The sequence below is a fragment of the Akebia trifoliata genome, chromosome 7, assembly GCF_017979445.1.
Source record: "Akebia trifoliata isolate Shusen 1 chromosome 7, ASM1797944v1, whole genome shotgun sequence".
NCBI classification, from domain to species: Eukaryota; Viridiplantae; Streptophyta; class Magnoliopsida; order Ranunculales; family Lardizabalaceae; genus Akebia; species Akebia trifoliata.
Genome location: NC_141381.1, coordinates 24,449,674 through 24,465,954, shown reverse-complemented (window position 1 = coordinate 24,465,954; position 16,281 = coordinate 24,449,674). Strand labels below are relative to the sequence as shown.

The 16,281-nt window shown below is 35.6% G+C and overlaps 1 protein-coding gene across 2 annotated transcripts; it reads left to right on the top strand.

Moving 5' to 3' along the window:
* Positions 1-3,072: 3,072 nt before the first annotated feature.
* On the top strand, positions 3,073-14,015 carry LCR (Galactose oxidase/kelch repeat superfamily protein). 2 transcript variants are annotated; one of them, XM_086447703.1, is made up of 2 exons: positions 3,073-3,255; positions 12,630-14,015. In XM_086447703.1, exons 1-2 carry the CDS (start codon positions 3,119-3,121, stop codon positions 13,864-13,866), a joined length of 1,374 nt encoding a protein of 457 aa, XP_086303829.1. In that variant the 5' UTR covers positions 3,073-3,118; the 3' UTR covers positions 13,867-14,015. The 2 variants fall into 2 exon arrangements, with proteins under 2 accessions (XP_086303829.1, XP_086303830.1); XM_086447704.1 differs by lacking the exon at positions 3,073-3,255 and adding an exon at positions 12,268-12,305.
* Positions 14,016-16,281: the final 2,266 nt, after the last annotated feature.

The following is a 16,281-nucleotide window of genomic DNA, read 5'->3' as shown; positions in this document are numbered from 1 at the left end:
GCAAACATAAAAGAAGTATCAAAACTATGAATGGTAATCCTTATATTCCAAACCCACCCACCTCTATCTCTTCCCTAGAAGGAAATGATTACTCACCGCACCCCCCCTTGGTTTTGGCAAATCTAATCATTAAAACCTTACCCCTCTTTCTTTCACTTTAGACTCAAATACACCCCCACCCCAACCTTAACCTTCATCATCATCATCATCACTTCCACTATACGAAAATGTCCAACTTCTTACCTTATAATGGCACCAATACCTATCCCTTAATAAAAAAAATATCTTTGTTGTACCATCTAATGATGTTGCACTTTAGGGCCCACTTTTGATGGATGGTTGGATGGGTTTGTGTAGTTGAGATCCACATGGTCTTGAAACGATTTCACCAAACTTTGGGCTTGGTGTTTCAATAGTAGGTAAGAGGTTGCTATTTCATTGAATCATACCTTGTATGCTTTGTATGATGGGGTACAACTACATCACACCAAAAGCTTCCTTCTCCTACCGCAGAAGTCTCTTCCTAACCGTTCATTTTGGTGGGCCACACTTTGATTGTGTTGAGTCGAATTCTGATACATTTTTTGTGATTTAAATATAGCCCTCGGAGTTTTGGTGAATATTCTAAATACCCATGTATTTTTATAATCATCCAGGTGACCTAGGTCTCTTGGCCACAGTCTATTATCAAAGATTAATAGAAAATAACTTAAATGCCCTTATCTTCAATCTTTAATAAAAAACTTTTGATTTTTCTAAAACAAAAAACATTTGTAATCTTCAAACTGTTGAGTCTCTGGAATAAATTAATTTAGAATCAAACCAATGCCTACTTGGCACATTTTGGTAAGAGTTAAAAACACTTCTAACTCCTAATCAAGTGGTTATCTACATTGCATGTAAGTCGATGTGTTTAATCTCCAATCAAAATGTGCCATGTAGACACTTGTATGTTGTTATAGGAAGGGAAAACCGCTCTCGATTGTAACTCATATCCCTTTACTTTAACCTATTCAAACCCCCTTAACTATCCTTAAAAAATTCATCATCTTTTACTTCCTCAAGATCCTTTCTTGTTCTTAAATTTAAATGTAAAATGATGCAAAATTTTGAAATTGAAGACAAGAAAAAAAAATCCTAGATATTGAAAATGACTGATTTTTAAAATAAAAAAATAAAGATTTTTATACAAAATCGAAGATGAGGGTATTTTGATAATTTTCATTAATAAAAATATACCTCAAATACTCACCAAAATAGGAGGGGTAGAATGGAACGTTCTGTGTCCTTTGAGTATCATGTAGCCAATAGTATGACGCCAAATGGAAGCAAAATCATTTTCTACAACCAATAGAAAATTGACACGTGTAGACAAGAATATTTCCTGTTTCCACTCTTATGAAGGTGAGGCGTAATCGTTAATCAGCAAATATTTCCGTAAATTAATATTTGAAGTGACCAAACACGGACAAATTTATTTTCCAACACTACTGGATTCTTCTTCTTTCACATAAAGGGGTCAAACTTGGTATTTCCGTAATTCCAGATAGAATCATCATAAATGGAAAAATAGTGGGCCACTCATGCCGTGGGCGTGAAAGTGAAATAAGTAGAAAGAGCCTCGAGAGATTGGATCTAGACCGTTGGTTCTCTAAAAGTAAGTCGTTTAGAAAGGAGGATTGGTCTTCGGTAAAACTTGACCAAAAGTAGTGTTCACACGTGCAAACTGGGTAACAAAATTCCCTACTTTTTACAGGGAATTACGTACCTAAACGTGCCGCCAATGCTTACATATTTACTGAAATACCCCTGAATATAATTTCTATGACAGAGATACCTTCAATTTCACTAATTTATGCCCGAACTAAACAAAAACACCACCTCGTTCTAAAGACTATTTGAGATATCCTCTTGTTTTTCAAAACTGATGGTATGCTCAAAAAAAAGTTAATGGAAAATTCAGACCTTATTACCCCTATTAATAATATTCAAACTCTTCAATCTTTATAATAAATTACATTTTCACCCTTTGTAGAAAATCCATAATTTTTCTATCCAAAATTCCGTCAATATTTTATTACCCAAAAATCTCATCTTATCTTGATGTTTGAAGTTGATAGAATATTAAGAATGAAGATGATCATGAATTTTTTTATGTAAGAGTTTGAAGATAATTAATTTTGAGAAGAAAATTCTTAGATTTTTGACTAAATGTTTAATACAAGGGTATTTTGACCCTTTTATTAATTTACAAGAGGGGGCATGTCATCACTTTTGAAACACACCAAAATATAAAGGATATGTCTAAATTACCCTTTAATTAAGAGAATTTCTCAATATGGATTATCTGATTGATGAAATGTAGAAAGCATGGACAGATGAGATCAGTTATAATATCTAAAATCTCACTTTTTTTTTTTTTTGGTGAATCTATTTCAAAATTTAAAATCATATTATCTTTTAATTTATCATATTTTTATTATTAGGATAAAAAAAAAAAATTTAAATGCATAAATCAAAATAAATACTTAGGGAGGTCTTGACCACTGTACCCAAGTTCTTTGATTGTTGATTTGATATTTGATTAGTGTTTCTGTGTGATTGATTAATAAAATAATCCAGGAGATTTAAGGCTTCCCAATTTTTTTCTCCATGCGACACAATTAAATATAAAATATCAATTTTAATATTAATGATGGAAGAATGACGTTTTAAAATCTGCATCAAACATATAACATGGAATATCAAATTATGTGCAATAATTGGATTCTAATTCGAACCAAATGCGTGGGAGAAAGTAGGAAACAAACAATCTTTGAGGAATCCGAATTTCGAGAAATCAAAACTCAAAGGAGGAACAGTGCAAGTCAAAGTTAAAAAAAAAAGGACAAATGAGTCATTATAGAAACAAATGAAGGGTACATACATCATGAATAAAATCCAAGTGGTTACTTGAAGGATGAGTTTAAGAGTTAATAGTCAATAAAAGAATGATTGCTTATGGAGGGTGTGCTGACGTGGAAATAGAAGAGTGGGAAGAGAGAGAGAGAGAGAGAGAGAGAGATTAAAAAAAGAGAAAAAGGGGGGGGAGGGGCGAGAGAGGAAGGAAGAGAGGGGCATGGAGGGCCTGGCCATGCTGAGGCAGGTAATCGGACAGGTTCAAGAGCTCTGGGAACTCTACGGTTCTCCTCCTTATTACCTTCACCACCAACACATTCATCAAACTCAACAACAACAACAACAACAACATCAAAGGTCCTCTCTTTCTCTCTCTAGCTCTCTTTCTTCATTTTCTCTCTCTGTATCTCTATCTAATGAGATTTGGTTTCTCTCTTTTGATTTTACTTCGTTTATCTGTTTAAGATCTCTAGGGTTTACTGTAAGTAGTTGATTCAGATGTAGAATTTCCCTGTTTATTCTTTATGTTAGAGCCACATTTTCGAGATTTCTCAGTTTTTGATTTTGATTCTGCTTGTGTTCTCTTTTTCTGTGTCTGTCTTGTTATTGTTGTTAGGTTTAATTTGTTCTTGTTCCATCACTCGTGTTGTTGAACTTTGTTTTTATGCTGTTAGATGCTTTTGGTTCAATTATTTTTGGTGATCAGGTGAGATTTAGTTTTTTTTTTTTCTTTTGGGTTCTTTTTGTGTCAGGTGGTGAAAAAAAAAATCTAGTCTGATTTTCTGGTGACTTTTCATGTGTTCTGTTGTTTAATTTTGATTTTGCAAGTAAAGAGTATAATTTGTCCCTCGGACTAACTTATTTCAATTGTGTTTATGGTTTTGGTTAAACTTTTTCATTTTATTTTAAGGTTTGCCAGAACTCTAATTCATTGTTTTCTCCATAATTTCCTGTGGTGTTCTTATTTTAGTTGTTTTGATCATAAAGTTATGATTTTTTTTTTTTTTAGTTTGTTATGTACTGCTGATTTGATGCACATTCTAATCTAATTGTTATCTCCAACGGATGCATTTCTCTTCTTCTTCCATTTTTTTTTAGTGGTGTAATGAAATAATTGTTAGGGTTTCCTAAATTTGGGAATCTGATAGTATGTAAATTCATGATGAATTTATCTGGTAGGATCTTGTTTTGTTTATCTGCAATGTAAAGAATAAGAAGATTTGATCTTATGGGAGGTTTGTGTTCGGTTCAGTTACCTAAATGTGATGTTCTCCCAATTTATAATTGTTAGATTATTTAAATTATACAATACTTTTTTAAAGTTTCTTAATTATCATTATGATTGCAAGGTTCATAGTTTTAATAATATAAATGCCTTTAATTAAAAAAAAAAACTGGTGTTTGTACCTAAGTTACCTGGTTCGTCAGTTTGGATTTGGGTTCATGGAGTTAAATAGAAGCACTTTAATTTTATAGTCCAAATTTTAAATGTAAACAATGAAAAACAATGTAATAAATTGGCTTGGTTCACTGAAAAAAAATTAAATTTTTTTGTGAACCGGCCTACTTTGGTTTGCTGAACCCAATCAAAGTTCAGTGGGTTCATGATTCGCTTGATTTTATGAAATTGAATCATACTGTAAACTGGTTTGGTTTGTACCGGTTTGCAGTTCGGACTAGTACCAACGAATTGGGTAAATATAGGTTTGTACTGGTAGCGTGTGTAATGAAAAGCAAAACTACATAGAAAATCCAGTTGTGGGACATTGCCATGCAGAAGCGTCTTATGATTTTCTCCTTTGTCTTATTAGGGACTTTGGTTCATTCTTATTGTGAATAGAATTTTTTTTTTTGGTACCATATTGAGTGCACATTGTGATTTTCAGCCTTCCTATCTGTGTGTTTTTCCTCGAGATAAGTATTTCATAAAAAAGGATCCAGGTTCTTCAAAAAAAATAAAAATTGGAGGATCACACTCCAAGTACCATGCTTTTGAAGAGTTGATAATCCATTATGCAAACTCTTGGCCACCTTGTTAATTGCTATAGGAATGTACAAAAAGTTTACCTGCTTAAAAGGGGCTAGCAGAGCCATAACATTTACAACTAATTGAGTCCATTGCTACTTCAAAGTGTGAGATTTTGCTTGAAAAATGTTAGTAACTCTTTTGGGTATAACCCTCAAACTAGAAGTTCCTCCATTCATTCTCCTTTGCCAAACTCACATCAAGTTCGACCGTCATTAGTTCAGCTATGTACCATTAAAATTCACTTTAATCTGTCCTTTATCAGGAACATACCAAGAAATTTACCACCTATGTATGCAATATTTTTATTCAATACCATACTACATGCAGTGTACTGATTTCACATTTTTTTCTGACAAGTTTAAAACCAATGTCATAATCTGATTGAGTCAATGGATCAATCTTGTCCTAAGATTCCCCATAAGCCTCATCCCCTCTTTTCCAATCACAATAATCCTTGATCATATTTTTATTTTTAAAAATGACCTCATTCAACTTAAGGTATACTTGATCATTTTACTTCTCTATGAAAAAAGGGCTCCCTATAAACTCACCTTGTCACTATCCTCTTCTTTTACATCCAAAAACTCTTGTCTACTTTATCTTTAAATATTGCACATGAGGTTGATGTTTCACTCCACCCTTGCCTTCGCCCCTATGCTTGACTTAGATTAAAGGTCTCCCCAAACTTATTTGATTCCTCCAGGATATTTACAGCCATTTTCCTCGGGGGTCTGGTTTCTCCTAGGTTTCTAATGCTTGGATTCCATATTCTTCTTGAATCTATAAATCACTTTTTATCTACCTGATAGTTTATTTATGGCCATGCTTCCTTTGATGGGACAGAATCTTTTTCTAAATTGCTGGCCATTGAGCAACGAATCTTGAATAACATCATTTAGGGTAGATTGGAAAAAGGTGATCAATTCTAAAATAATAAAAAAAGCATCATTCCTTCAAGATTTATGAAGTAACTTGGCCACAACATTGTCTTATTGGATGCCAAATCTGTTAAATCATAACTCATTAGTCCGTGTGACACAAGTGGTGCACTGGAGTTTGCATGGGTTCATGTTATGCATAATAAGTATTTATCTTAGATTATTGACTGTTTACTATTCCTCTTGTATCAAGAATTCATCCTAGAAAAATATACTTCTCTTGAATCGGAAACACTTGAAAGACTAGAGATTGGGGGAATGGCTTTTGTGCCTGATGAGATAAAGCAACAGGGATTTTGTGTTTACTAGGAAATTCATCATCATCAAAGTTTTATCCCAAAGATTTAGGATCAGCTAAACAAATCATCTTACTCCATTCGATTCCATCCAGAATCATGTCTTCTGCCACTAAAAGTCTGATTCATATCTGCCTTCATTATCTCAATCCATGTTCTTTTGAGCCTTCCTTGCGCTCTTTTAGAACCTTCAACTTATATATTCCTTCTAATAGGGGTTGTAATCGACCTTTGTTGAATGTGCTCAAACCATCTCAATCAACTTTCTCTTAGTTTATTGCCTATTAGAGCTACCCTTACATTTTCTCGAATGTCTTCAGTTCTAATTTTACCTTCCCTAGTGATTCTACTCATCCATCTCAACATCCTCATCTATGTTATACTGAATTTATTAACATGATGTTTCTTGACACTTCTAGCCCCATAAAGCTAGCTGGTCTTATGCTGCATGATAGAATTTTCCTTTTAATTTGATTGCTATGCATAGGTTATATAGCATTCTAGAAGCACACCTGCACTTCAATCATGCAGCCCTGATTCTATGGGCAACTTCTTCCTCAATCTCTCCATTTTGTCTGTAATAGACCTGAGGTATGGTCGTTTCTTTGCTACTACGGTTGATGGATATGAAACAATGACTATTTTGAAAGCTAACCAATGATGACCTTCCATGGATTCACCTATGCAAGCTGTAGCTAGAGTATAGAATACCACTTGTATATAATCCAAGGAACACGACAGGTGTAGTATTTCCAGACCATCAAATTTTGCTGAACATTCCTCTTCATGGATGTCAATACTAAATTAACATGTCACATACTCCATCTTGGTCTTGCTTAATCTAAATCCCTTGGGCTCCAACACCCCTTTTCGAAATTCTACATATAGACTCAAAGCTAATCCCTGGTGTAAAGCAATTGTAATTGCGAACTCATTTGTCTTTTATACATTTTCTCTCAAACTAGTCTCAATACCCCTCCAAATTAACTCTCTAGATAATGTCATGTTCTTTCTCTTGATAAATAAAAATCATATAGAGATTTTCCTCTTTTTTTATGTACTTTTCTATCATTTGTTTAAGTAGAAAGATTGTTTCAATCCTTGATCTGTCTGGTTTAAAACCAAATTGATTCTAAGATATCTTCATTTTCTCTCTCATGAGATAGAAAAGTGAATTTTAATGTTATGATCAAGTACTAAATCTAAATATAGGGTGATGGCGATGTTTATTATTTAATTTATGAGATGATTTGGTTCATGTCCGTACTCAATGAGGTGGACATTCTCATGTAAAAAATGGTCTATGCTTTAAAATGATGAGCATGTAGTCCTGTGCTTCAAAAGGTGTTTGATCCTTACACCTTGTGGCTCGCCTAGGGCTTCCCCAAAACTTCCCATACCTTGTTAAAAATACGCAAATAGGGAATAAAACTCATCCACTGAGAATTCCAAAAAATGTAAGTGCCTCATGCCTACTATACCTTTTCTAACTCTTCATGTTAGAGGTGTGCACCTTACATGCTTATGTTGGTGGTGGCAGGTTGTAATAGCTTAAAAAGTTCAATTTTTATAGGGCTTAAAAATAAGTGCAAAGTCTTGGAATTGGCAGTCCACACACATCTTTTTCATTTATGTGTATATTTTTTTTCTTTACTTATTAATTTTCTTTGAGAATATGAATAACTTTTCTTTCTAAAAAGAGAATATGAATGGATTTCTTTCTTCTTTTTTGTTTGGATAGGTTTGAGTGTGAAGGCACAGTTTTAATCCCAAGTGCATGGTATTAGCACACAGAATATGGATGAATTTCTTGAACTAATAGCTTCTGATTACACCTGAATAGTGTGGGGTTCTGTTTGGTTCCTCAACTATGTGAACTGCATGTTCTAATAAATTAGTTACGGCATGCATCAGTTCAAAAGTTTAGAAAGTGGACACTTCAAGGGATAGATCTGCCATTCTTCTTCTTTCCGAGTTTACACCTATATGAGAGTGTTTTGGCGTTTAAAAATCTCATTCCTTTAAAATACCTGTCTAACTGAAGGACATGGCTCCATATTTGAGTGTCACGGCCATTCTTTGAAGTCAAGTGAAACAGTTACCTGGGGGGAGTTGGTTTTGTCTTATGCCTTCATCCTTGTTTCCCAATAATCTGGTTTGTCCTGTTACATCTGCATTATGCCATTTGTCTAGATGAGCCTCCCTTTTGCATTTCTGGCATCCCACAAAAACTCCTGTAGGAATTAGTGTTTCATCATTGAACTCTAGATCAGACTCGTCAATGTTTCTGCATCATATATTAATTATACTGCTTGGCTCGTATTGATTTGCTATTTTTATAAATGATCTTGGTTAAAGCTTAGGCTATGATATCCAGATGCTTTCAACATAACTATACCAATAGTGGTACTAGATACAGTACAGAGATTCCAAGATTCACCATTTGCTCATGTCCTACTAGGCTATTGTGCATTTTCTTAACTCTGAGCATTTTCCTTTGCTTGTTTATTGAAAAATACAAATAGTGTAGTGTTACCATTTTATTGAAAGAAACTTTGCAAATTTTCGTTAGAACTTCCATTGCATTCGCCATGATACATATTCTAAAAATAATGTTTAGCTTGAAAAAAAATAAAATTATAGTAAAGAATTGAATGTAATTCATATATCCATATCAAAGGCTTGGATTTTGGGAAATGAAGAGTTCTGTTCTCGTTTCCCATCACTGTCCATGCTCTTATCTAGGTTGGGCATATTAAAGCTTAGCAGTTTAAAACATATGAAAATTTTATTTTGATAAGTACAAAGAGTATTATTTTATATATAATTTTGATATGACTAAAGCAAGGTTCAATGTAAAAGACTTATCAGCATCATATCATACTTATGTTAAAAAGAAAATGGTATTATGGTCCTGGCTAGGTGGAACAAGATTCGTGCCCAATTGTTGCTAAAAGACTATATTGATTGAGTATACTTATGTATGCTCTCTTAGGAGCCTAAGTTGAGGGCCTCATGCATAGGTCTTTTTGGTCTTAGGTGAGCACCTAGTTGCTTAGGAACCAGCCTAAGCCAATGTTGAGGCCCCTATTCTTGGACTGTTGATATGGCTTTGGAAGTATAAAACAATACTTTCTCCTAACACAAAAAAGAGAATAAGAGATGATTTAGGATACCACTCTCCTATCCAAGCAGCCTCTTGCCATACTTTGCCTTAATGAATCTTCTCCATAGACTTCCTTGATCAACCACAAACCTCTCTAGAGCCATTTTCCTAGTAGTGCATAGTTCATACGCCTAAATCTCCCGACACTTAATCCCTCGTTTTCTTTGCAGTGCAATCAATTTTCACTTACAAGATGAAACTTGTGGTCCCCCTCCCTATCATTTGGAAGAAAATCAGTGATTAATTTTCAAGCCTCACTTCAACAGTTCATGGGAGAATGCTTGTGTGCTTTTGATCAAAGTCAATTTTACCTCCTTTTGAAAGATATTTGACTTTAATGAGCCTAATTTTTTTCTACCCTCTTTATGACTTGATCCCAATTTTTTTTTACTTTTATATGCTGCAACAAGAGGGAAACCCAAATGAATGAATGGAAAGGACCCCGCTCGACAATCAAAGGACCTTGCAAGCATGTGAACATTAGAAAATGACCAACCACATAGACTTCGCTCTGGGCAAAATGTTTCTAGCCCTAAGATTGCTTCCGAACAATATAACAAACCCTGCTCCATTGATCCATCCAAGAAGACAGAGTGTCATCAACAAATTGGAGATGAGATATCAAAGGACCTTCTGCAAATTCCGACAAGGTACTGATTGACACAACCCCAATAGTAGCCAGCCCAGGGCCTCCGCTACTATGACAAATAGGAATGGGTATAGAGGTTTCCCTTTTGCTTAACCTTCTAGAGCTTTGGAAGAAGATTGTTCGATTGCTATTAATTAGCATGGAAAGGGAGGTTGACAATACATACTTCAGAATCCATCATGTCCATTTCTCACCAAAGCCCATGCAGACCAACAAATATCTCAAGAACTCTCAACTTACATGATCATATGCTTTCTCTATATCAATTATGCTCACAATCCCCCTATTCCTTGACCAAATCATCGTATCCATGATTCATTTGCAATTGAAACCTCATACGGTATGTATTGACCTCCAACAAATTTTCCTTGTTTCAGTCCAATAATAGAGTGAGTGACCTCTTTTATCCTAGATGCTAGAATGTAGAACCTTTGCAATGAATTTTTACATTGATCCCACAAGCCTGATTGGCTTGAAAATCATCAGCTCATTTAAAAGGAGTGCTCATAAGTTCTCTTCCGCATTTGAGAACATTTTTGTAAACCACACAGGTTCTGACCTAGTTTTCATGTTAGATTCAAGCACTTAAGTGGGTTATTACTTTGTACATGGCAAAGTAACTGGTGTGTAGGTGAGAAATTCATGTCCATATATCCTTGGCAGTGATAATTGCATGCAGTCTTGTCAATTTTGTGTGGAAGAAACCTTTATGGTTTTTAGTCTAAAGCTAAAAATACTTGGGTTGCACTCTAGCTTTGGGGCAAGTGTTCTACATGGATTTTGTTGTAATCAATGTTCACCCATTTCTATTTGTAAGTGAACTTAAGGTCTCTTTGGTTTGATGCTAAGGTGGTAAAGCTTGTCCACTTCTTTTTACATGGATTGATTCTTATTCAGGTAACTGAAATTAGTTTATGCACTGGAAAAGTAAGCGTTTTTTGGTTGATTTCCCCATCCGTCAATTTTTTGGTTATCTTTTTCTTGTCTCTTTTCCTGAGGAAATGAATGAATTCTTGAGCGAATAACATCTGACTGTACCCAAATAGTGGTGGAATTCTGTATGATTCCCTAAATCTGTGAATTGCATACTTGAATAAATTAGTATGCACCTGTTCAAATTTTTTGAATGGGGACACTTCAAGGGATTGGTTTGCCATCCTACCAAAGCCTCTACCCTTCTTTTTGAGTTCACACCTATGTAAGAGTGTTTTGGGGTTTAAAAGCCTATTTCCTTTTGAATATCTATTGGCTAAAGGACCCATATTTGAGTTTCATGGCATACTTTCAAATCAAGTGAAACAATTCGTTGGGAGCTGGTTGTCTTATTTCTTCATTCTTGTCACCCAAGAATCTGGTTTGTCCTGTGACATTCGCATTATGTTCCTTTTGACTAGAGATAAGCCGCTGTTTAACATTTCTGGCGCCCCACAAAAACTCCCTTACGAATGAGTGTCATCATCGTTATGGAGCCTTATTTTTGGTGGTTTAGTACCAAATGTGCTCCATTAGTTGGCTCCAATTCATGAGTTGGGTATATAAGGCCCCTTGTTTGGAGCTCTTAAGTCAGACTCCTTAATGTTTCTGCATTTACTGCTTGGCTCCTATTGTTTGTTCTTTTCACAACTGATCGTTGGTGAAATATAAGCTTAGGCTACTCAGATTCTTCAGCTTGCTTCTTGTAGTGTACCATTTTCTCATTTGCTACTGTGCTATTATGTATTTTCATAATGCTGAGCATTTTCCTTTGTTTTATTTATAGGAAAACATGCAGTGTACCAGTGTAATGTTGCCAATTTTAATGAAAGGAACTTTGCGAATTTTGAAAGTTCCATTGAATTTGACATGATATGAATGTATAAAATACTATTTAGCTTGGGAAAATAAAAAAATTATGATACCAACATGTTGGATGTAATACTCGTATCCACATCCATGGCTTGGATATTGGGAAAGGAAGTCATGTTCCCGTTTCCTCTACCACTGTCCATGCTAGTATCCATGTAGGGCATTTGGATATCAGTAAATGTAAAAGATTTATATACTCAAGTGAAAAAATGAAAAAGGTAGCTGGGTTCTTGGTATGACTAATGTTGAAAGATGTAGGTAGCATTGAGTGCGAAACTAAGTGGCCTTTTCCACCACCTTACTTTTGTAGATCTTCTCGTGGAAAAGTATTAATAGAAATTATTGTCCTTGCAAGGTGGAAGATGGTTTGGGCAGCTGACCCCCAATAAATGACATAAGCCTCTGTTGATTGGCTATGTGTATATATGTAGGCTCTCTTAGGAGCCTAAAGTCAGGGCCTCATGGATAGGTCTTTTTGTCTTAGGTGAGCACCTAGTTGCATAGGAGTTGCCTTAGCCAAGGCTGAGGTCTCTATTCTGAGGCTGTTGATATTGCCTTGGAAGTTGAAAATAATACTTCCTCCTAATATGGAAAAAGGAGTACAAGAGATTACTTAGGTTACCATTCTTCATCATTTGTATCCCAAGGAATAATTGACTAGAAACTGAAACTCTTTTTGTAAGGATTTGAGGATGATAATGATGAGGGGAGCAACACTCACACACACACTCACACACACACACACACATGTATGATCTAGGGCAATATATATGAATATCAAAATCTGAATGATATTCCTTTTGCACAGATGGTGCTCCCTCAATCTCGATAACAGCTCAGTGTACGATGGTTACTACAGTCTTATACTGAGTGGAGAGAAGTCTGGCAACTTCAAGATGGTGGAACCTTACAAGTCTCCACCAGCCAAGAAACCCCGAAAAGAGCGGAACATTGAAAAATTGCTCGGGGATGCTGATTCGACTGAGATAATGGAACAACAGATCTGGAAAGAATTCCCCGAGGATCTCTTTGAAGCTGTTATCGCAAGACTTCCTGCTGCCACATTCTTCCGATTGCGATCCGTCTGTCGGAAATGGAATTCCTTATTAGCCTCTCAAAGTTTCTCCCAACAGTGCGCTGAAGTTCCACAAGGATGTCCGTGGTTCTACACAATCACTCACGAATATGCCAACAGTGGAGCTATGTACGACCCTTCCTTGAAGAAATGGTATCACCCTTGTATCCCTTCTTTGCCTACAAAGATGATACTCCTCCCTGTGGCATCGGCAGGTGGTCTTGTCTGTTTTCTCGACATTGGCCACCGAAACTTCTACGTGTGCAACCCTCTGACTCAGTCATTCAAAGAACTTCCTGCAAGGTCGGTCCGGATCTGGTCTCGTGTGGCTGTCGGGATGACTCTGACTGGGAAAGGTTACAAGATTCTCTGGCTAGGATGTGATGGGGAACACGAGGTTTACGATTCGATGAAGGACACATGGACCCGTCTGGGGAGCATACCCTTTGGAATCAAGCTTCCTCTATCCCTGAACTTTAGGTCACAAGCTGTGTCCATCAACGGTGCATTGTACTTCATGCGTGGTGACCCGGAAGGGATCGTGTCCTACGACATGGCTACAGGGGTTTGGAAGCAGTTTACCGTTCCAGCGCCCCCACATCTGACGGACCACTCTCTTGCGGAATGTGGTGGTCAGATCATGCTCGTTGGTTTGCTGACTAAGAATGCAGCCACTTGTGTGTGCATATGGGAGTTGCAGAAGATGACACTCTTATGGAAGGAGGTTGACAGAATGCCAAACATATGGTGCTTGGATTTTTATGGGAAGCACGTACGGATGACTTGCTTGGGTAACAGGGGTTTGCTCATGCTGTCTTTGAGATCAAAGCAGATGAATCGCTTGGTTACCTATGACGTGTCGAGCAGGGATTGGAGGAAAGTTCCTGGTTGTGTACTCCCAACTGGAAAGAAACGACCGTGGATCGCTTGTGGCACTGCGTTCCACCCATCTCCAACTGCTTTGGCTTGATTGTATTTTTTCCGTCTCTATTTCTCGAAGCTGTTGTGCTAGGTTTGTTCCTTAGTCATCTGCAAGGATTTTGCACCGCAATGATGACAAGATGATGATGTAATCACTGATACTGATAATTGATCTTTTCTCTCGTTCTTTCTTTCGCATGTTTGTTTGTTTGTTAGGTTTTTTCTATGAACCTGAAGACATCACCACTAGTTTGATCTCAAGGACAAGTTCTTAAGTTATTTTTTTCATAATTTCTATTAGGAGGAACTAGGATTTTGATTTCTTTCTAACCCTTTATGCAAGTTTCTTACAGGACAAGCACGCCCACAAGATTAAGCCCAAGAAACTTCTGTGCCACACAGTTGAGTATGTGGGTTTGCACAAACGCACAACATAAGGCCATGGCGAGGGTATCGGACACTGCGAATTGATCCTAGTAAAATATATATATGTATTTTCCACTAAAGGTAATATCACTTCGATATGTTTTATATCTCGAGGAAAATTGGATTTGATGAAATGTATGAGTGCAGTCATGGTTTAAAATCTCTTTTCAGTCCTACATTTGGTTTTTTTTTTTTTTTTTCTAAAAATTGAAACGATGCCAAAATATTCCTGAAACATTCCATACATTTATTTTAGGTTTCTTTTACAGAAGACTGGTCAAATGGCATGTAATCAGTTTAGTAATATTGGATATCTCAAATATTTATTAAAATGGAGTTTATTTAAATAACCTAATCTTCCAAAGAAGATCTAGCTTAAGGGCATATATTTGTTTCAAAGAGTTCATTTGTTAATAAATTAAGTAAAAAAAACTAAAGAAGAGCGTAACTCCAATGATCTCATGGTAACTCTCTCTCTCTCTCTTCTTTGCTACCCATCTCCATGTAATCTCTCTTCCTTCTTTCTTCTTCTTCACTCTTCCTTTCCTCCTCCTCTGATTGCCCAAAGGCATCACCGAAACATAATATATTTCATTTTCAGTATTGTTTCATCTCGGGTTGTTACCAAAACAATATATTTCATAAAAAATATTATGAAACGGAACGATAGTTTGAACTATGATCACAATCTGATTGACATCACATTAATCAATGTTGACCTGTGTATATATAAGTGGGAGAAGTAAAATAAAAAATTATTAAATATTCTCAAATTCAAACATGTGAATATTATTATTTTCTATAAAAAAAAAGGGTGATTTAGACATGCCCCTCACATTTTGCTAAATATTAGAGATACTGAAGTATTTTGAAATTGATAACATCCCCCCTTGACCAGTCTTTTAAGTGGACTAACATGAAAACCCCAAATGCCCTCATCTTCAACCTCTAGCCGAAAACTCAGATTTAATTTTTTCCCTAAAAAACAGTTATCTTCAAGCTCTCCAACCTCCATGGCATATCTACTTAGCTTTATCTTGAATTCATCGTTTTCTACCTAGAATTAGTCCTATGATAAAATCCTAGCTTTCTCTACCCAAAATACCATCGTTTCTTATTTTCTCAAAAATCCTCTTTGTTTTTTCTTCTCAAAATCATTCATTTTCAAACTCTACAACTTTTATGGTAACTTCATCTATTCAACCTTTTCTTCATCCACCATTTTCTACCTTTCATCCTTTATAGAAAATCCTAGATTTTTCTATCAAAAATTTCATGCTTTTATGTTTTCTCAAAAACTATATCTAGCAATGAGAATTGAAGGTTAAAGGCTTGAACTAGACAAAATCTTAAGATAGAGTATGAGGGTTAAAATTTTTATCTAAAAGAGGTTGAAGATGATTTGTTTTAAAAAGAAAATTTTGAGTTTTTGATTAAGGTGAAGCTAAGGGCATTTGAATCTTTTCCTATTAATTTATTTAGAAGATTGAGGTCAAGCAATGCATGTCATCAGTTTCATAGCATAGGGAGTATCTCTGATATTCAGCAAAACGTGGGGGGTCAAGTCCTCGAATTCACGTTATGTTTTTCCTTTCTTTATAAAATTGAATTAGAGAGTGTGTGACATGGTGGGAGATCGAGGAAGAGGAATTAAATATCACTTGAAAATTTGATACGTACCATGTCTAAATCAACTTAATGCTCATTTATACAACCTTGCATCGATGAGAGATAAAGAGACTGGCATAGTGAGATCAATGGAGCTCTGAGGTCTAATTCAAGAAAATGTTTTTTTTTTTTTAATTTTATTTGAAGAAAGAGATACATTTATTAATGATCGCAAGTTCCTGTTCATAGAAGTATGGGTGTAAGATGATGTCCTCAAACTGTCATAGTTGTTGGCATTGGGCTTGATTTCATGTGGAGATCAATTTGTGCATCTCTTCTGTAAACATGCTGTCAGCCATGGCAGCTTGCCATGAATGCCTAACTATATAAGGTAAAATATTATTGATTCGTTGTAGTCTTCTCCACAAGT